The sequence below is a fragment of the Diplotaxodon limnothrissa genome, linkage group LG7, assembly GCF_057381915.1.
Source record: "Diplotaxodon limnothrissa isolate DT_005_m linkage group LG7, D_limnothrissa_male_GT1.1, whole genome shotgun sequence".
NCBI lineage: Eukaryota > Metazoa > Chordata > Actinopteri > Cichliformes > Cichlidae > Diplotaxodon > Diplotaxodon limnothrissa.
In genome coordinates, this window is record NC_140602.1 from 47,537,140 (window position 1) to 47,560,451 (window position 23,312).

General features: G+C 41.2%; 1 protein-coding gene across 1 annotated transcript in view; it reads right to left on the reverse strand.

Moving 5' to 3' along the window:
- LOC146629035 (mediator of RNA polymerase II transcription subunit 13-like) overlaps positions 1-23,312 on the reverse strand; it is an 88,854-nt gene that overhangs the window by 23,695 nt on the left and 41,847 nt on the right. The window contains exons 5-6 of the mRNA XM_085359791.1: positions 8,960-9,044; positions 6,179-6,262 (exon numbers count right to left, since the gene is read on the reverse strand). Of these exons, the coding sequence (XP_085215917.1) occupies positions 6,179-6,262; positions 8,960-9,044 (169 nt within the window). The remainder of the gene's footprint in view (positions 1-6,178; positions 6,263-8,959; positions 9,045-23,312) is intronic.

Consider the following 23,312-nt stretch of genomic DNA (forward strand, 5'->3'; position numbering starts at 1 on the left):
CATTATTTTTCTCCAGTGCAATACTGTACCGTGTAGTAAAATATAATAATTTGGCTCTAAAATAAGTATGAAAATACAGCGGCTTAGAAACAGTTGCATGAACCTTAGAGTTTTTCCTGCATACAAAAAAATAAATAAATAAATAAACTCAAGCACTTTTCCCGTATTTTCCTGGTAAATAGACTCCAAAGCTACAGGAATACTGCTGTAATTATCATCTGAACAACAGCTCTGAACTTCCTGCTTCCACAGTCATGTGGTCTAGCTGCTAAATCTTCAACACTCATCTCGGTCAAAAACAAATACAATCAAAGCTTAGACTAAAATACGATTTGAAATTTTTCACTTCATTCACTTTTTTGTGCTCGCCCGCGCAGAAATGAGAAAAATCGACAGCAAATTATTGGATGAAATAAGTATGAAGGGAAAAAGTACCGAAAACTCCCAGCAGCTAAACTTTAAAGAGCCGATATAAACAAATTAAAATACAGTGATTTAATTTAAGCAGCTAATTCGCCTGAAATGATCCCACATCCCACATCTGGGATGCAGACTTCCTCCCAGTTGCAGTTTTACATATATGATCAGTTTTTTTAACCTTTTTTTTCTAATAGCTCAAAAAACAAAGAATATATATGTGCAAAAAATTAAAAGCTGATCCTTTCCCCTACTTTCACATTAGTATTACTCTCCACACAATAATGAGGATAAAGAATGTGTTACTGTGTCTGTTGCAGTGAGGGAGGGGGTGGTTGCATACTTACAATGAAAATAAATTAGGTCATCCGATTGTTTATATTTGTTTTTGGGTTTTTTTACTAACTTGTTTGTGTTGTTTGTGAATGAATGTGACTGAATTTATTTATTTTTAAGCTAGGACTCCATAAAACCCAATTCCAGCCTCGCTCCTCTCCTGCTCATGCAGTTAACCGTGGCATCTGAACTGTATAAACATAAACAAAGACTGGTAAATTATTTCACAGGTTAAAACTGAGATGTAGCAAAGGTACATGGAGAATTTTCAGAATGTGAAGGATAAGAGATGACGGGGGGGGGGGATCTTTTTTCTCCTTTCATTTCTTTATGTTATGTTTTTATTTCTGGAGATTCTGTGACCTTGTGGTGTGGCCTAACACCAGATGTCTGTTGCCTAGGAGATGGCTCATATCTCAATGTCACTTATCCCTGAGGAGAGGAGAGGAGAGGAGAGGAGAGGAGAGGAAGAGGGGAGGACCTGCAGTGTGTTTTAAAAAGCTTGTTCTGTCAGGTCAGGTAAGAATTTCTGAGATTTAAAAAAATATATATTTAGGTAGGTGATGCAGCTCGTGTCTGTTTTATAGCCATGCTACACTAAAATAACCACATTATTTATGCATGAGTATATAACCATTAGTGAAATTAAAGCACCAATATTAACAAGCATACTGTGGACTGCACTTGACATGCATAGAATTGACTGAACTAATGAGAGAGACAGACTCTAATACAACCATTCAGCCGTCTATAGTAATGATTAATTTATGACCCCCTACTTTCACTGAGCCCCACCACACACACTGAGCCTCCACCCCACTCTTCCTCCCTCTCACGCTTCTCCTCTCATGCTCTCCCCTGTAACTCTCTCCCCTCAGCGTCTGATGCAATGCGTTACCAACCCAGAGTGCTTTCCTCTCATTCAGACACAAAGAGAGCAGGAGTGTTGGGTTAAGAAAGGAGGGGTTGACGTTTGTGTTGTTGTTGGTGGTGGTGTTGGTGGGAGTGGGGGTGGGTGGGAGGAGTGGGTTTGGGAATGTTCTCCTGGATGCGCCGATTCCCGCTGTGCCCCAGGGACACATACGAGATAAACACCAGATAAGCCTGACAAAGGCAGCAGCGCCAAGGCGCAGGAGTTGGCACGAAGAGGCAGCATGCCATTGATATTAGCACCAAAGCGCCCCCTGTTGGGGATAAAAAGGCACAGAGTGGAAGTGAAGAGGAGACAAAGGAGGTGGTAACACAGCTGAGGCGGGAGGTCACTGTACGCCTAACTGAGCAATGTCCCCCTCATGGCACGAAAACACTGATGGCCAGAGATCTGCAGGGGTTTTTAGGACTCACACTGTCAAGTGTGGGGCAACAGTGCAATTGTGGGAACAAGGGATGGTTTCTGTGTGTGTGGAGAATGAGGGAGGGGGGAGGCTGTGTGCTGGAAGTGAGCTGTGGAGATATGTGGCAAGTGCAGGTACAAAATGTACAGACATCTATAAAACACTTGTATTTGTTTGTGTGAGCGTTCAAGTACATTTCTCTCCGTCTCCGTCTCTGTCGTCCCTCGCAGGACTTGTAATAATTCACAGAAAGAACAAGTCAGGATTGGCATAGCAGGGGGGCGTACCAGCTGACAACATATTCAAACAGAGCTGTCGAACTCAAGAGGAATTACATGATGTGCAAAAGTCACACACACGCAAACACAAAAAAAGCACGGCACATGTTCATACGCCAAATGTGTATGAATGTCCACTTACAGTAGGACACACGTAACAGCGTCTTCACACCGCCCTACTGCCCACATATAATTTAATTAATCTCCAATAACGAGATATGTGATCACTGCTAGCTCTACTTACTAAGATGTACTGTTTGCAGTGGGTTGTTGATTTGTTGTATACTTGTACGTCATTTGTATATTGTGCAGTTTTATGGTGCCATCATGGGGTCTACAGAGATAAATTTATAGTTTTGCTAAAATTGGGCATCTTACATTAATATGCAAAAGTCTTGCGCAAACCGTGATTTATTTATATTCTTGTAAAGTGCTCTCCATGCTTTCTTTGGACACTCATTTGACTCATTATCGCTTGAGTTCTTGTACACGGCCATTTCTAGAGGAATGTTTTTTGTTTGTGTTGTTTGCTCGTCAGTCTTTGACTCATGAATCATTTAAGCATAAAACAAACACCTAACGCAAGAACGGAGTCAGAATCAGAATTACGTTTTAACGCCAAGTTTGCCTGGTACAGAACACCGGTACAGAAATAGAATATAGTGTTGAAGAGTGTCTACACATAACCCATTTTGAATTGTATCTATTGTATTATTTGTATTTTAATAGTTCATTTGTATTTTTCTATACAAATGAATAGAAAAATACAAATGGGATCCACTTTGTTAGAATACAAAGTGAATCCCAAAGAGCAACTCGCTGAAAATTATGCAAATCTTGGCATGGTGTGGAGTGTATTCTTAAAAAATTTGCGGAAACTGGAAATGTGAAGGATAAAAGAGGAAACAGCTGGACTGAAAAACTGTCTGCGGCAGATGAACAGAATCTGAAAGTCATGTCCTTAGGAAACAGGAATAAAAATCCAGCAAAGACCTGACACGGTACTTGAGAAATGCACCTGACCCTTCAGTTGATCCATCTACTGTTCACTTAAGCCTCATCAGAGATGATCGCAATGAAAGGGTGTCTGTCAAGAAGCCACTCTTAAGGAAGGGAAACAGGAAGAAAAGGCTGGCGTTTACCAAATTACACGAGAAATGGATTAAAAATCAGCGGCAACAGGTCTTTTCACATTTTCCAAGATCAAAACTTTTGCACAGTAAATATGGTTTATACTGAAATCCACTCACATGAACTGTCCCTGAAAAATATTTTTTTTTAAATTTACCACATCATTACTTTGTAGTCGCTCTTTTACCAGAACAAATGCAAACGTATAGCATTTGTAAAAAACAGCTGTTACCAGATGTTTCAAATTATTACAAAGTCACACATCAAAGGCCCTGACTGGACTGGAGGATAATAGCATTTGTTGGGGGGTTTCTTGTTTACAGCAAGCCATAACACATCACCAGTATAACACATGACCTCAAAAAAAGAGGAAGAAGAAAATGTTAAGAATCTATTGCCGAAGCTGCATGCCGTTATAGCTGGACTCTTCTGCCCTGAATGCATTACCCCATTGGGGTTAAACAGGCCCTTGGAAAGCAAACATCCCCTCTGAAACAAACCTGTACTACTTCCAAACATTTGAACCAGAGGCAGCAAAAGGTTTGCTACACAGTATCAAAGTATCTGATAGTACGATGGAGCCAAGTTATATGATCGTGGAGCTCAAGCATGGCCATTCATACTTCATTAAAATGATGAACCAATAAAGAAACAATTGAAGGACGAAAATGTTGCTGTTTTTTTTTCCTTTTTGGTTTTGTTTTTCCAGCTGAAAGTTATGAAAACAGACATTTCTCTGTTAGTTAGCAAAATCTTTCTGTTTTATAATTACAAGACAGCCTGGCCAATCAGCTACCAGAACGTTTTCTGTAATTTTACACATTTATTTCTTACAATTTAAGCCCAAACAGACTTCTATTATTAATTACAGCAGAATTTATTTATCACATATAAAAATCGAGCAGCATTATTGAAATTGCACTTCTTTTCTTATATTAATGCATCTCAGGGATTAAATGTGTCAATAAACTTCTTTACACTGACAGAAATGGGGGATTTCAGCGCTCTGGCACATGTGAGATCAAAGAGAGCTTTATGTGCACATGATGTACAAAGAGCTTGGCATCCCTGACTTAATGTTTCTATTTCTATTTCATTTATAGTTTTTGTTTTCAATTCACTTTAGTTCATTGTCCCTCAGTTCCTATAAAAGTTACTGCTACTTTAGAGTCTTCCCCCTCCTCCATGCACCTCAGAAGCTGCGCCAGAAACTACTCCTGAGCCAACACAAGCCGCCAGAGCTTCAGTGCTCATTCTAATATGTTATTTATAAGCATTTTTTAAAAATATTAGAGGGACGAGCTTGTTATAGAAGTTAAGAGGTTTTATCTTCATATGCACAGTGGAAATATACACAGCAACCTACACTGGGAAAATTGTATTTCACCGATCTCTCCCTTCACAGAAAAAAATTCTAAAAATTCTAATGAAAATAAAAAATAAATAAACTTTGGAAAAGAAAGTGGAAGTCATACATGTGCAAACAACGAAAAGAGTTCAAAAGACCTGCGTTTGAAAAACTGAGCTGTACCTCAACTTTGTGCAAGTGTGCAAACACATCTGTATAAATCAGTGGAGCAGCAGATAGCAACAGTCACAGTAATACTCAGCAGTCTCATTCAGGAGTCTGATGGCAGTGTCACAAGCATTCACATTCTCTCCATCTTCATAAAATCAGTCAGCGAAAAAATCAAAACATCCACATTCTGAATTATATCTGATTCCTCCATTACTTTATCACCGATACATACAGTACGTTCTACCGGGAGTGCTTTTTGGTACAAAGATGTCACCGTCGCGTCAAGCTTTCTCGCAGTGTTTCACAGATATATGCAATACAAGTGACACACACTCCTCGAGATGTCACGCGGCATGCCTCGCTGAGAGGCTTCCACCTGCTCTAAACAGCTAAACCCAAGTTTGCCTCAGCACATCACAGCAGAGTGCACTCGTGTCAGCAACTTTCTACAGGAAGAGTTTCCTGTGCATTTGTTCCTTTGCGCTACGTTTGAATGACAATGCAATTTACAACTTAACAATGTCCAAATATATTATATAAACGCATGCATGATTTGTGCGTGTGTGTGCTCGTGTGTGTGTTTGCTGCAGCTACGCAATATAAAGCAGATTTCCAAAAGGAGCTGTTTGACAAAGCCACTTATTTATCCACTCAGCGTTTGAGCTCTGCTATGTTAGAAATGTAAAGAATGGTGCCTCCTCACCAGCAGGAAAAGCTGAAGTGGGCCGACCGAGCTGTGTGAGGGAAATGTAATGGCTGCAGCAACAAGTTGAACTACTGCCATCACACCCACCCCTCTTTTTACTCTGTTTCAGTCTCAGTGACTGTCTCCCACACTGCCTACACAGCGTGATCCACAACCCTTCCCTCACCCTGGGAGCGAGAGAGAGGGGGAGCTGTGAGAACTCAGCTATGCTCTCACCTTCCAACACTGCTCTAGTTTTTAATAGTCTCCCACCATGGGCCAGCTGCTGAAACATCAAGGACAGACGACACTACAAAGTCTGACACAGCTATTCGCACAGCCAAGCTGTGTCACGCTTTGCAAACATGCATTTCTCAGAGTCAAACATACATGAAAGAGGAAAAAAGAAGAAGAAATCCTATTAAAAGTAACCAAATGAGACGTGTGCATGCACTTTTGTGCCAAGTGTTCGACTTACGTGTTGCCTAAAGACTTCTCCTCCAGCTCGTGCGGCTTGAAGAACCATTTTCCAATCCTCACGAACCCCTTATCCGTCAAACATCTGCAGCGATGAGCAAGAGAGGACAAGAGAGTAAGAGAGCCGTCAGTTTTCTCTCATCATCAGCAAGCAAGTGATTGATTAACTGCAACATCTGAATCGCATTGTGCGCTTCAATCAAAGCATCAAGTAACAAATAATATTGTTGTAAAGCTGAAAGAGTTTTTGAGTTTGTAAAAGTGATGTTCAGAATGAACTTTAAGGCAGCTGCATGATAGCGTGCAATTTCAATCATTTTCAGCCGAATAGTTTCACAGTTACAATTATTAAAAAAAAGTTATAATTAGCCAAAAAATGACCTTGCAAAATTTGTATTAGCGTTCTAATCTTCCTGTATTGAGCCATTTTACTTTGGCTCTTTGCTTCTCAGAACTATCTACTATTTTACTTATTACTAGTAATGCTGATATGTAGTTTGCAAGTGCACAGGGGAAGGAAGAGTAATTTTCTGCTAATCTGTTTCCCCAACGTGCTTTGCACTTTTGCACATGGCTTGCCAAAACCACTTCTTTCATCTGAACAAAATATGATCACATCAAAGTTCAGTTCAGTCATCACGCTCCCTGTTTGGCTGTGCAACCAGCTCTTTTAGAAGTTTTTGACTTGTCTCTCTGTGCAGGTGCCAGTGAATCCCCCGCTGAAATCTCTGACCTGGGTTAAGGAATTACAGTGATTTCAAGTCCACCTCACTCACCCAGACTCAGCTATCCAAAACTTTCAGTCTCCAGCTGTACCATCTTTGGTGCATTCTGATTAATACATTTTCTCATCTGATCGTGCCTTTCCATTACATATAAGCTATTTCTGAGTTTTACAACAATATTCATAAGGAACAGATTACTATAATGACTGTAGGGTATGTATGTCTCTTTTCTCTTCCTAGATTTATTAATCAATCTGGATGAAACTTGCTACATAAACTGGCTGGGGTACCAGGACCATCAACATCTATACAGCTTTTGGGAATTATATTTATAACATTGACATCCTCACAAATTATGCATAATTTATGTAGTTACTGATCTCAAAATGAACTGTATCAACATTGCATCTGTGTGTATGTTGTTGTTTGTAAATGCATTTTGGCAAACTAATTCTTGACTGAATTGTGTTGTCACGTCACGTCATCGCCATCGCATACAACTGCATGCTAAAATGTAAAATGAGGCCTTGCCTTTTTTTCCTTTAAATGTGGGGAGTTGATATTTTTCTCTCATTTCCCTTAACTCTATCTTGACACCGCTGTGTTACCAGTATCTCAATTTACCTGCAACAGTGACTGCCAAAAGCTGTGCAGGAGAAAAACAGCAGGAAAAACCCCCAAACACACTTTTAGCTTTTTTTTTAATCATCTGGCAAACAAATCACTTATGATTACGCTGTACAGAGTGTCGCTATTGCATTTTATTTATGATCATATTTTCTGATTCTGCCCACTGCGTTGTCTTTATTGGAGCCAACCAATACATTCATCTTCCAGTAGATCAAGGGTATGAGGATCATTTATGGTAATAAATAACAATAAAATAGCATCCATCCATTTGAGAGTCGGGATATAAATTTAAATCTATAAATCTGGTGGTTGATGTCACACTTTGATTCTTTATTCAGCAAAACGTCTTTACTGTGATTGGCCGGTTTCCTTGTGACGCTCTGTCTCTCATCCCAACTTGACGAGCAGCACAACAGAGTTATTGTAGCATCTTAACTTTTTCATTAACTTTAGCAAAAGTTATATTTCTGTCTTTATGCTATTCAATCCTTTAAATTAAAAAAAAACTGCTTGTAAAAGAAAAAAACTGAATAGTTTTTGATGACAATAATCATAATTAAAATCAGAGCTATAATATCGGCAGCCTGAGACAGAGGTCAGCTTGATCTGCAGAATATAAAAGAGAAAGTGGAACTGATACCTTTAGTGTTGAAACAGTGAGCTATTTAAGGAGTTAGCTTCAAGGTAATAGGAAGGTTAATTCAGCATGCCCCCTATGATGATCACTGATGCTTCACTTAATAGAGAGCAAATATGTGCTGCTTCATTTAACAGATGGCTCTGACTCAGAAAGGAGAGCTTTGGGTACTTGAGCAAGTGATTCAGCACTCAGTTTATAATTCCATTAAGGTGAAGCTCATGCAGGAAAACTAACACGCTCTGTCACTTTGACTTAAAGTTGTTGTTTTTTATTTGTTTGTTTGGTGACTTTCACAATTCAATTCCCAAAACAGGAAGAAATACACCCCTATTTTGCATTTAGAAGTCACTGTGTAAATATTTAGGAAATGGGAATCTGAGGACATATTGCACTATTATTTTACCCCTATCGCTTTGTTGTTGCACCTTTGAGCTGGGTGCAAAGGTAATAAAAAAAATCTAATCTACATGTGTGTAAAAGGCTGAGCTGGCATGAAGCGACGCTGCTGTGTCAGACGTGAAGCCCTTCTGTGTAAACTCTGGTGGCATTACACCAGCTCGCTGTGGTTCAGCGTAAACAAGCAAAGGCGCCATAAAGCGGGGTCTCCGTGGACACCAGCATGGTGAAATCTCTGTGTTAAACAGGACTGCTCATTATTTGCCTCAACAGGCTACACTTATGGGTGCCACAGTGGAGTTATCCAGCAGTACGCTTGTTGTTAGACACCATTTATTTACATTTGTTTACAGCTCTCGCGGTGGACTGGAGAAAGCGCTGATGGTTTTACCTTTCCAGCAGGTTGTGTATGGCCTTGAACAGAAGGGTTCTGCACTCGTAGGAAAGCCCACACTCCCACAGGCCCTCCTCACCAACTGAAAGAAAAGGAAACAAAGACATTTGTCAAGATTTTTTTTCTTTTTTTTTTTACTCTTTTGTTAATGAAAATTTGTAGTTGTATCAATCAACCAGCCATGGAGCGACATCCACCAATTTCCAGCATGCTTAGCCCTAACCAGTCACAGGCCTAGCTTGCAACTAGCACATCTTTTGCTCATTTGCCTCAGCTCTATCTTGGCACCGCTGTGTTACCCAAATCTCAACTCACCTACAATAGCAACTGCCAACAAGTGTGTAAAACTGCAGTAAACCACCCCCCCACCCCCAACGCACACTTTTAGCCTTCAAACTATTCACTCATGATTACCTTGTACATTATTATTTATTATTTATAGCCATTTTTTCGGATGCTTTGCTCTGCTGTGTCCTTATCAGAACCAGTCAATGCCCTAATCTTCAAATAGATCAACGATATAGAGGTAATATGTTCAATTACGAGCCACATGCTAACATGCTGTTAGTGGGGAAGCTGCTCGCTGTTGATAACAACAAACCCAATCAGACACTTAAAATCACCCTCATCTGACTGATCTGGACATTATAAAGAAGCTAATAAAGACAAAGTACAATAAAGCAAAGTGATTAAAGCTACCCAGAGCCTCGGTATGAGCATCAAAGCTGGTGAAGCTATAAACATAGTGAGAGATTATGTACACTTGACACTTGTTTTGTTATCTAAATCTGTTGCACCTCTATTTGCTCGATGTAAGGTAAAATCTCTCAAGCAAAGGCGCGTGAGCAGCAACCCATTTTCAGTTCATTTCTTTTTCCAGTAGCAGACTACTTAACTGTATATAAATGTATTCAGTTGTGTAAGTGAATAAGTTTTGCAGTTACAGGCGTATGCATGGAAAAAATCAGAATTTGGTTTGTATATGCTGTCAGTCATAGTCATTAGAAAGAAAAATCAGTATGAGGAGGTCACACAAAAGATCCGAAACTGGAATCAGCCAAGAAAATTGTGATGTGGCAGCCGTGAATCGGTGCATCTCTAATGAGAAAGTATTACATTACTGTTATCTCAGTAAGTAACGTCATTCACTGTGACAGTAGGACATCTGCACACGCCACCTTGACAATAATAAACAGCACATGGTCAACACGTTAATGAAATTTTGTTTATGGATAACTCTGTCAAAACATGCTGCATGTGCTGATGAGATAATTTACACATCATATTTAAAATCAAGATGATGCCCATGTGTGTGTGTGTGTGTGTGTGTGTGTGTGTGTGTGTGTGTGTGTGAGTGTGTGTGTGTGTGTGTGTGAAGACAGAGAGTTTCCTCGGCTGTACAGCTGTCGCATTGGCTGCAACGACGGCCCAGTCAAACCCCATGCAGTTGTCAGCCCCTGTTAGCCTGAGAGTGAGAGCATGCCTGTATCTATAAAGGCTGACACACAGGCTTCACCCTGCTCAGGTTTTTACATGAATAAAGAGTTTTAACTCAATTCACTTTTCCTTTAAAAACATGTCTGAAGACAAATTAAATCAAGTTTGTCTAAGCAGTTGGGTCTGCAGTATGCTGTGAACAATCCTTCTGCCTCCTGATTTCTTTACCCCCCACTCCGGCTCCCACCCAAAACCTACCCTGGCACCAACCCCCACTGCCTTCCTCCCAAAAAAAAAAAAAAAAAAAAAAAGGAGACACACTCTCACACACACACTGACAAATGCACACACAGCGGCCAGTTAACAGTGTTTCTCTTTGTTCTTTGCCATATACCTGCAGGGCTGCTGGAAGAACTGGAGGATTGTGGGTGGGTGTTGTGTTTGCTTATAGGGTGGTGGCAAACAAACCAAGCATCACAGAAATACACAAGGAAAAAAAAAAAAGGAATGAGAGACAGAAGCAGAGGCAGATCGCCGGGGGGATGGGTGGCACAAACCCCAGAAGAGGTTTCCTCTTTCTCTCCTCTGTCTCCTTTTTATCTCCTCCCTGATTTTCTCTTTCTTTCTTTTTTCGCCGTGTCTGTCTTTCTCCATTTCTGTTGCTTTGTTGATATTTCCCTCCTATTTTTTCTTCTTCTTCTTCTCCATACCAGAGTGAATGAAATTTCCTTACTCGCCAGAATTACCCTGTAACCATGGAAACGCTGGCGGTGAGAGCATGGCGCCCTGGCATTCAATTTCAACACTGGTCCCTCCCACCCCTCACCCCTCCTCCTCCTTCTCCTCCTTTTCTCTGTTCTATTGCTTCCAACACCCCTCCACCGTGCCCCCGCGTCCCCCCCACCCTTTCCGCCCTCCCACCCACCCACCCCTCATTTACTCCTGCTTCAGGGCTCAGACAGGAAGCTCGCTCATGCCAGCTCTTCTACAGAGGAGAGAGAGAGAGCGAACACCATGAGCAGAATGCCAAGTCTCCACAAAATCCAGCTCATTAGCTCTCACTGTCTCTATATCTCCCCTTCTCTCTCCCGCTATTAAAAATCCCACAATTTTTTTACCTTCCCAAACTCTGGCAGTCCTGTACAACCCATCTTCATTTACTCTCCTCATGACCAGCTCCATAACACGCTCCTGACCCCTATTACTCCAGAACTATGTCACAGACTCCTCAGCCTCACATTTTCCAGCACTTCCACCCAAAAGTCAACAAACTGAGCCACCATCTAAAAGGAAACATTGCCACATTCGCTCCCCTAATGCATGTAATTTTGTAGCTAATAAAAGAGAAGAACGTGTGTAGCAAATCCCAACGGTAGCACCAGAGTACGCTTTAGATGCCAGAAAACACGCGATTCACACTGGACGCTCACGTTTATAGTGTAGTTGTCAAAGAGCCAGCTCACTGCGCCATATCAACACGAGGTGTGACAAATCACTGTTGCAGGGAAACAAGGTCAGGCATCCACACAAGCACGTGCACGCGCTATTAGTGTAAATATAGAAAAAATGGAGTGTGAAATAAACTAGCAGTGATATCAAAAAGGGGATGAAGAAAATACCATGAAACTGTCATTTCACCAACAGTCGGCTGATGACCATCACTACCTTTCCACTTTTAACTGCCTGTTTTATTGGAGGAGCAACACGGAAGGCCTGATGAAGAAGCACACTGTCAACGCTAAATGCACAGCTAAGTGCAATACAGCTTTACAGCATCATGATCAATCATTCATACCATCCCGAGCTACAGGGAACTGCATCACGCCTGAAAGATTTTAAAGGAGCTGGGTGCAATCGACCTCGGTCTCCATTAGATTAAACTGACTCATCAGTTTTTGTTTTACTAGGTCTGACTAATTAGCACTCAGTTTTTAAAGAAGCAGATGCAATTAAAAGCTGTTTTCACATTGATTTACATCTTACACTCACTTCAAATTTATGTCGAAGTTGAAAGACAGTAAAGAAAAATGAGGGGAAGCAACTGCAAAAAAAGAGTGTGTGTGCAATCTACCTAAGTAAACAGCAATAATTGAAATGATATGTTTAATGATATGATATATCATGCATGCTTCAGGATCTCTTCCTTTTTCATTACGATGCAACCTTACAATAATAGAGAGAAAATCCCAACAATCAGATGACCCTCTATGAGCAAGCACTTGGTGACAGTGGAAGGAAAAACTCATTTTAACAGGAAGAAACCTCAGGGAGGGGCAACCATCAGCCGAGGGGGAAAGGAGGGAGACGAGACTAAGGCTGTGTGAGAGGAACAACGAGAAAGTATTTTTGCCAGAATCAAGGCTGACTTTTTTAAACCCTTAAATTCCAATGATGACGAACTGTAAGCTCCAATATAACGACATTCCCTAAACACTTCACCCGCAGATATCATACGACGTGAACAGCATAGCCAAAGTACAAGAACTGCCCATTTTAAGAAATGTAAACTCTACGCCACTGTTCATTTGGTCCCTAGCAACAGACGTGCCAAGTGTGAAGTAGAAAGTGAAGAGCACATAAACAAACAGCGATTCCTTCTTTTGTTAGTGCGATAAGAGATGAAAAATGGGAGTAAATTCTAACATCTGAGAAACTGGAGGAAAAAGTCAAAAATAAAAATCATGTGGAAAAATTACGCAATTAGCAAAGCAGCTGCTGTTAATCATGGCAATCAGTTGCTCAACTAATATCTTTATGAGCGCGTGCGTGGGTGCAAGTCTTTGTGTACATGCGTGTAACGTGAGGTAACATCCTCACAAATGCATGTTTATTTCACGCGGCCTTGCCACCCTCAATCCTCGTGCCACAATGCTCTTAACTGCTGCGCCACGTCAAACACAAACAAGCAGTGATGGAACTGGGTCGCCACTACCACTCTGAAAACTTCTCCCTCTCTTTTTCTCCATTCCACCCTCCGCATCTAACCCCAGCTTTCCACCTCCATCTGTCCATCAGTCCCTCTTTTTTTCGCTTTGTGTGCTCTCTCTCTCTCTCGCCTTCTCTTTCAGCTCCTCAGACTGTGTTGCCCTGGCACCACTAGAGGGACTGACCGCTCACTATAACTCTGAGCTAATAAACACAAAGACGGTATTGATCCGAAGTCTAGCGGTGACATCACGCTGCCTTTCATACGGTGACCTTTTTCCACGCTTGAAAAAGTAACACGTTACTGTAATCACATTACATTTTGTCTGCAATCTTTCAAATACTGTGGGTAAAGCACATTATGGTTAATACTGAGCTCTTTAATGATCCCTCATGCTTTGTGAAAAAACCATGTGAGCAACTCCGTGGCAAAGATGGGGCTAAAAATGGCAGAGCAATCTACAACTTTCTAAGGTTTGGAAATATGCTGTATAATTCAAATGTATTGTGCAAAGGGACCGAGAACGTGAAGGTTAAAGTGAAGAATGCTGGATATGCCCTTATTAGTATAGGGATTTGTGCTGATATGTAGACATAATTATTAGCACAAATGTCACTTGGCAATTATGTAACAATGCGTCTCGTGACGATGCAAAAGTAATGTAACGAGAAGTGTGGCAGATGACTTCCTCCAGCTGAATTACTTCATGAAAAGAAACAAAAGGTGAGGTCTAATACATGACTTTCTTAAGCATTGTTGTTTCTCCCCCTCCTGCTCTCTGTCTTGTTTTGGATCAATAGCACCAGCAGTTCTGCTGTCCACCGGTGTCTGTGCCGTGCGCACACTATGAGCTCTCACTGGGCAGCGCGCGTGTGTGTGTGTGTGTGTGTTTATGTGTGCAATTTCACACAAACCCCGCTGCCACTTTACTAATTAGCTGGCCCGCTGCATGTCTGAGCAGAGGTTGGTCTCTGTTTACTCTGTGTGTATGTGTGCAAGCATCTATGTGTGTGAGTCTGCAATGCTTGGGTATGCATGGCAACACAGTGTGTGTTTTCATTAATATGAAAGAAAAGAAACATTACAAGGCTGCACAGATGGGGAGAAAGTGAAACAGAAGAAGACGTGGCAAAGAGAGAAAAAGGGAGGAGGACGATAACGACACATCTCAGGAGAGGATAACAAATCTGCAAATGCGGGTTGGGGATGGAGGCAGTTTTCATAATTATCCCCCAAAAAATCTTTTATAACTGTTCCCATATTTACTGAGTTTTTTTTTAATCACAGAGTAAAAACTTATAACTGTTTTACTACTCTTTTTGTAACTATTTAAACATTTTTATTAAAAGAAATAATTTGAACTTTAACTGAACTTCACCCATTCAGTGGACACTTCATTAGGTACAACTTTATTAGGTTTAACTGCTTATTAAGGCAAATACTTAATCAGCCAGTTACACGGCAGCAACACAGCACTTTTAGGCATGTAGACACGATGTCCTAATGACCTGCTGAAGGTCAAGGTGAGCATCAGAATGGGGAAGAAAGATTATTCAAGTGACTTTTAATTAGGTAATATTTGTTGGAGCCTGTCAGGCTGGTGTGGATATTTCAGAACTGCTCATTTTCCCACACAACCATCTCTTGAGTTTACAGAGAATGGACCAAAGTAGAGGAAATATCCAGTGGGTGGCAGCTTTTGGACAAAAACGCCGCGTTGATGGCTTGATGCCAGAGGTCACAGGATAATGACCAGACTGCATCGAGCTGATAGGAAGGTAACAGTAACTCCAATAACCACTTGCTACAAGGGATGTAGAAAAGCATACAATGTGTTGAATGTCAAAGCAGATGTTAGGAAACTGAAGCTACAATTCACACAGGCTCTTCGAAATTAGACAATAGAAGATTGTAAAAATATTGCTGAATCTCACGAGCCTTGAGTTTTGCTGTGACATTCAGATAGCAGGGTCAGAGTTTGGTATAAACAACATGAAAGCATGGATCCTTTTACGACCACAGCGTACCCTTCCAGCAGGATAAGGTTACCAAAAGACTAAGAATACTCAGAGTTGCATATAGCTGTAATTGAACACAGACAACATCTACAGCGTGTATGTAAATGTGCTGATGTCATGAAATGCTCACAGTACAGTTTACGACAATGCCTGGCAGTCACACACAAGAATAAGCGCTAACGCTTGATGAGGTCTAAAGATGTCACCCAGGAAAATTAAAAGGCTGTGAAAGCGGCCCATTTCAACATGCCTGCAGTGATCTTTTAGATCAGCACAAACACAAAGTTCAATTCTTTTTTATTCATGTATTGATCGGCACATTTAGCCCATGACGCTATCCCACTTCAATTTATTTTTCTCCCCTCTCCACATAAAGGGGAATATTCCAGCTAATAATGTGTGAGTTTGTGATATGACGCAGCAAACTTCTATCTTTTATATTTCTTATTTAATACTCACACAGACATCATAACAATAAAAAACAACAGTGTGCAGGGAGAAGCCAGATGCCCACAGGGGATTACTAACAGCGCTTTCCAGTACAGTAACAGTAGTTTGCTGTCTGTTTGCTGGCTGGCGAAATGGCACTGCTGCAGCATGAGCCAGAGTTTATGCAGCTTATACCCTAAGTATAGTCATAAACAAAGAAAGAGAACTGTCCATCACTGTTTTCCTCTTTTTCCTCTTGCGCCTTATTGAGTAAGCAGATCTGTGAAAACGCAAATCACTCCCTGTCTCCCCCCTCAGCCGCTTGCCCGGAGCCAGCCCAGCCATTCCTATCATTCGCGAGCCCCATTCATTCATAAGGTCTCCTGGTAGATGAAAGGAGACGCAGCACTGGTCCACACTGCCAGAACGTGTGTTTTTTCTTAAGCTGGAGATGAAAACACAGTTCTTAATTTGTCAGTTAGGAGGTCACATCTGAGGCATCCAAACCTGCTACAGCTCACAGGTGAGGCGAAGCGAGAACCTGTTGCAGTATTGGAAACTTCTCTTGTTTGACTTTAGACATACTGGAATTTTTCTTGGGAGCAATTAGCATTGCTAATTCTTGGATAATTAAAATATTAAAGGGCCTTTTTTTTCCTCCACAGCTTGTCTGTTTTACATGGTCATTTTTCCCCCCTGCATGAGTTTGACATGGTGTGGCTGTCTTATGTAACAGCAGCTAGTTCTCTTCTCCGGCCTACTCTTTCTGGTTGTAGGTGTGCAAATGTGTTAAAATTAGCTGTACAATTTAGGTATAAAGGAATCCTGCGTGCATTGCCTGGATAACTGGCTGAAAAGCAGTGCTATTTTTTTCACTGTCTTCAGTGACTACATGATGTGAATGACACACGAGAATAAGATGAGAGGAAATCAGTTAAACAAGCAGCAGCTGACATTAGTGGCACAAAGGCTCGGCGTCGTACGGTGCTTTCTTTTTATCCTTGTAATACTCACATTGGTGCTTTACTGTGAGATTTACACATTTTAAAAGTTATTATGTAATATGCTTGTAGGATCACAAGCTTCAAATCCAGCAGAGGTTGTTTAGATGTGAGGTAACAAACACAACAAGGATTTCTGAAATTAAAAGAAACTTGGTTTCTGTGCTTGCTGCTTGTTTGCAGTTGGGGTGCTTTAGAGATCAACACCAGGTTTCTACATTCATTCATACAGCTCACTATGTAACATTAAATTTTGTATCAACACACGCACAAAAAAGGAACATATTTCCTTTTCACCTGATTTCAGCTTCATACTGTGCCCTCAATCCCTCACACACTCTCATGATCCAGTGACACCGTTCTCCTAAACCCGTTACCGACACCTGTCACTTCAACGCAACGGACCAGATCTCTAAAACACCCCGCTAACAATGCAGGATTCAGAAGGCGGTAAACAGGAAACACTGTGGGCTTTTGAATTTTACAGCTTGCAAATTGTTTACAACCTTTAAACTGCTGGCACAATGACTTCTGTTTCCCTTAATCCACCCTGGACAGTTTAGATTTACAACTTCTGGTTAAAGATTTAATTGTCAGCTGTGCGCTTATCATCATATTTCACTGAATACTGATTGTTTCCCATGAACCTTCAGGTGAAAATAAATTTTAACATAGTATACGACCTGAGGAGAAACACCTTTAGGAAACAGACAAAAAGAAAAGGAATGTACACATGGAAGGCACTCAGACCCAGGAGGTTCAGAGAGAGAGCGAGGGGGCAGCAGTGACAGCTAGGAGGAGGAGGAGGCTCTGAGAGAGTGAGGGGATGAGGAGATGGGGGAGAGAGAGATCTGGAATCAATTAGGTGACTGAGCTGAAGTTGCTTGCATAGCTGTGGTGGGGAGTCAGGCGGAGGGGAAAGAGAAGGGACCAGGGTGTGAGTGTTGTGCCATGAGTGAATGTGTCTATATAAACACAAGCTCAGTGCAGTATGCGCCCGCTCGTTTTGATTGGACGGCATATCTAACTATGCGTGTGAGCCTTTTTACCTGCTAGCCCTGACATCATCTCTTTAACCAGTAAAGTCAAGCCGCAGTAAAGCCCCTCGTCCGCTGAGCGCTCCGGAGCTAAGGTCAGAGTGGGTCACAAGAACGGATGGCTGGCACAGACCCAGGCCATGTCAACACAGCAGCTCTCACTATTCCCTTACGCAACTTCCCCTCGTTACTTCTGCGTGCACCAGATTCACACAGTGTATTCCTGCGCTGGCTCTGACACTGGGGGAATTTGACTCGACAAAGGAGGGAAAAAAACAGCAACACTGTGAACTTTGTAGTCCGTGTTGTTAAAGAAAAAAAAAAGAAAAGCCATGGTTTGTGAATGGTTAAACATATGCAGAGGATAAAGTGAAGTCACAACCTCAAGTAACGCCAATTGAGGTTTATTCACATGATTTCAAAAGCATGTTGTGCAGCGTCACTGATGGCCGGATGTGAACCCTCTGAACGAGAAAAAAAAAGAAAATCTTTCTTAAGATTATTTTGCAAACCTTGGATCAAGGATAAAATGTCTTTTTTTATTTTTTAGGAATTTGGAGGAAAGGATTGCAAACTGTGACTCAGACATAATCACTTATATAATCATTACAAAATATGTATAAAAAAGTATGCCTTTTCTACTACACTAAACTAAAATAAAGCAAATCCTCACAATCACATATACTATAAACTTTTTCTGTCAATAAAAGCAAAATAAATTAAAAAAACACACTAGCGCTGTTTAAATTGGTCAAAAAGAGCCTAAGCTAGGTTGTTTGAACTTGGAGTATGATATGTATTACAGTATTAATATTTTCAAAATGTTACACAGCTACAGTTCAGCGTCTGGGGTGTTGGGATATGAAGTGCTTGTGTACATTAGGTCAGGAATAGATGGTGAAATGTTACAACTGCGGACTGAAGAGGGCTCAGAGAGCCTGGAGCACCTCCGCTGGCAAGCAAAAGGCATATTGATGAGAAGAAGAAAAGTTCAGAGAGCAGAAAGTAAGAAATGAAAGCACAAAATGTGAGGGTTACTGTGTGTGTGTTTGTTTGTTTGAAGGTTCAAAGTAGACAGTCAAGAAAGTCTGAGTGAAAATTCTCTGAGAAGTCAGCCTCAGTGTGAGCGGCACATTTTATATACTCAACAGGGGGCATGTCGGAAATGGGAAAGAAAAATAATATTAACAGAAACACAAAGAACATCTTTAAATTCACAAACTGCAACCGTACGCTAAAACTGAAAGACGCCAGCTGCTGCAGCTCAGATTTTCTCATCAGCTCAACAAAACAGACTCCAACACATCACTCATTCAAAGTTAACCGGCGATCGGTTTCTTATGCATGTTTCTACATTTGTCGGCTTCTTGACTTTTTTTTTTTTCATTTATTTTTAATTCAGTAAACAAATGTGGCGCATACTGTAAGCTTCTTGATTTATTTATCATCTCACCAGTCAGCCTGGCGCTAATTTGAAGCGATGCTGTGCATGATTCTGCAGCTTTTAATCGGGAAGAGCTTGTCGACACCATAATTTATAATTTACGGGATATTTACCGTATTAATGTAGAGTCAATGGTGCAATCAGAGTGAAGTGACTGAGTGACTGAAGAGGACTAAGCCCAGGCTATTATGTCAACAAAAAGAACAATATAAGATTTATCACTTTATCTCTAATATAACCTGCTAGAAAAAAAATTGGGGTGTAGATGTGCGTTTATAGGTTTAGTGCATTTGTTGGTATAGAGGACAGAATCAGGGGAAAAGACTGAAACACAGGCAGGAAATAGGAGATACGGAGCTGAAAAAAAAGCGCGGTATGTAAAATGCACTTGTGTTGGTGTGTGCATACACACGCTGGCCTCTTGCCAACCCTGACAATCAAAAAAAAGAAAAAAGAGCCAAGTCTGCAGAGAAAAGCCAACAGATTTATCCCACACCCTTATGTAATTTGACAGTCACTTAGTTCTCTCAAACCAGTACAACACACACACACAAATCAACGGTACACACTAATCTTTTGATGTCTAGGATGCAGACGATGGATGGATGGATGGATGCTAAGCACTAAGTGTCAAGTGTTGTCCCATAAGTCAGTGGGAAATATATAAATGAATGAACGGGATGTGGCGTCTCAACTATTTGTCACGCGCTGCAGTGAAAACACATTTTGTCTCTGTGGACACACATAATGACAATTAGCCTGTTAGGTTTTAGCACAGAATTAAAAGCAAAAAAATAATAATGGAATTGAAAATGAATCAAATCTGCGCGCGTCAGTGTCTCTGCTGAACCGCATTAAACGGCTATTAATCAAGACAGATAAACGCCTCAAGCGTCTGGATTATTCCTGTATTGACTCACAGATCTTTCATCTGCATTTCTCTAAACCTGAATGTTTACCATCAAAACTGGCCTGTTTGAGTTAGCACTTTTACACGATGTCTCTTGCATTCCTTTAGATATCCTACTGCATAAAGAGCAACGCACGGTAACTCAAGAAACTGTGTATTCAAATGAGAGGTGTTTGTACACGTAGCTCACTGTGAAGTCTTTACTCAGGGATAATTATTAGCCAAGCATATTATTACACTAATGTGTATTCCCTTCACAATTTCAAGTTTATGGACTTCAGACTGCTGCATGAATAAACTGTCAATCATCTCATCCATGCTTGCCGTCTAATGCATCCTCTAAGAATTAATCCTATTTGGCTGAATACACAGGAAGCAATAGCAACTCTTTCTATCAGCAGGCAGAGCTGAATGCGGTGTTGATGCCTCATATTTACAGTTTGCTCTTCATATAAGCAGATGCTGATGAGCTATTGCACTGTTGGTCTGTGTGACTGTAGCGTTTACACCTAGATTTATGCCTGCTAGCGTTAAATAAAAGCATATAAATGCATAAAAGATACACAGTTCCACAAAAAAAGATTTAATTAAATACCGACATGAGAAGTGGACAGGGCAGAGTGTTAAAGGGGCTGCTTATAATGTTCAGCCTTCGAAGAATTATGACCTTCCTTTGCGGTTGCTCTCAGCTTTACAAAGCTGAAGCTGCACAAAGCTGCAGAAGCTTTCTGTTCATTGCTTGGCGTGAAGTGGGCATGGATGTTGGACTGACAGGTCCTGAAGGTTACAAAGACAGTCGAATATATCCCCCTGCAACATCGTGTCAGAGAGCGAGTAGTATTCTGGCAGGTTCAGTGTCCAGAAAACCAATAAATAAATACCTAAAAAAACAACAAGTTAAAGGTTTGATAATAAATACATATTCAGCTCCTCAACAGAAAGCCTGCAGCAGTAATTGAAAAGCACACAACCAGATTACTAAAAAGCAGAGAGGCAAAAGTTTTGAAAGGCCTTTGAAAGTGGTTTCATTTTTTGCCTGTGCAAGACTCCACCCTCCACCGCCCACCTCGCCCAGCTGCCACTGTTGTTGAGCTCCCATAATTTATTTATTTAGGTTATTAATTGTGGTGTCAATGGGAAAAGTTGTGGCAGCTCAAATACAGACAAACAAAGGTAGACTTCGAGTCTCCACACCTCTACTACCACATTTACTTGCTTAATTAAGTTTCTTCTTCTTCTTCTGCTAACCAACTAATCTTTGATAGCTGCCCCTGACGGCGAAGCATGCCTGCGCCTGTCCGTGCTTGTTTTAATCCACGCAATTAGGAGAAGGTGAGCTCGCTTTGGGCTCACAGGTTATGGTGTAAAAACCACACACAGCCTGTTCACACCATATCGGGGAAAAAGATATTGGCAAACAATCAAAAACAATTTGTCTGATGTCCACGGTTTCGCAGGAAGTGTTTGTGAAGTGGGACGCTGGAGAGTGACTGCAGCTGAAGGGGTATTTGTTTGTTGTCAGTAATGCCTTCTCAAGTGCATGAGGTCTGATATTTTGAGAGTTGCTCAGGTAGAGGGGAAGCACTGCCTTTTGATCCCCATTCATCCAGGGTGTATCTGCAGACTGTCAAAGTAATGTGTCAAGCGTCGAGCAGCTAGTTGTGCTGGGATTTGTATGAGTCAAGCATCGGTGCTACAGTAAAGAAAACAGTTTATCTTTTTGTTTTTTTGAGACGGCTGAGGATTAAACAGAAGTAGACTTTGAGTAATGTAGGCATAGTGTCATGCAAGCAAGTGTTCATTTATAATGACTTAGTCTGGTGCACGGAAAATAAAGTGTGACAAGCATTTTAACTGATGCCTATTAAAATGAAACGCCGGCAGATTAAAATATAAGAGCATTTAATCTTTAGCACTCGCCAGAGTGGAGAAGGTAGCGATGTAAGAGGGACCATTTCTGTGTGTTGACCCTCAAGTTAAGCCACAGACACTTGAGCACCTCATTAGAAGTGAATGGGCTTCGAGGTGGGAGGCAGGGCAGCCATGGAGAGGCTCAGCGGGCCTCCACAGAGTTTCCTAACTGCCACTAGAGGGGAGGCGAGAGAGAAAGAGTTGGAGAGAGACAGAGACCGAAGCGCTGTCTCTTTCTCTCGAGGATGTTGGAGAAATGGACTGCTCCTCCTCCCTTTCCAGGGAGCATTCATTGCAGTATTTGTGCTGGTCCCTGTCTGGTCCACAGAGTTTAGGAACTTATGAGGAAATATTTCAGTGAAGTATTTTAAAGTACTCTCAGAGATCAATAGTTAGATGGTAAAAAAAACAGCCCATCAGCAAATATGCCTGGTCTCTGAGATCATCACACCACTATTCATCAAACTGAATTAAACATCTCAGTGGAGCCACACGAGGGCTGCAGGGACAGAGATGCTCAAATGGGAGCCATCAGTTTACTCTAATGAGTGTCGGATACACAGGAATCAAGTCTTTATTCAGTTTTAACCATTTTCTTGCCTTCATTGCCAGGCACTGAGACGCCACCACTTATCAGCTATCTTAAGAACAGCAGCTTAATTTAGAGTTTGTTAAATATATATTGCAAGAAAAAATGACAGCATTTAATCAATAGCTTTCAAAGTGGATGTGGTTCATCATGGACATCGTCGCACTAAAATTACTGCAACCGTCAACTTTGCCTGAAACGGTTGTTCCAAAGACACCCATCTTTGAAATTACCGACCAAGTCCACGACCATTCGCCGTCAGCTCCCGCTGTCTTTACACAGATTTCGGTGATTCAAGATGATAATAAAAAGGCAATAAAATGAAGTCAGTCTGCTATCAGTTAGTAACTGCAACTACATGCAATTTGTTTCTCACAATATGACAATAAACTATCATAAATTGGCGGAAATCACAAATGTTGTTGTCTAAATACACCAAAATTCACATTAACTACTTAAGAGTCCACCCAGAAACTCATAAATCTGAAACAGAAATTCCTTCATAGCGATGTAGTTGCTGCAGGACAGCAATTTAACTACAATCAGTTGGCAACCAGTTCAGTTGAGTCCTCATCTACAAAGAGGCGCATCACAGATTGTACTCATCGGCACAGACTGGCTCACAGTGACTGCAACATGTTGGCAGTC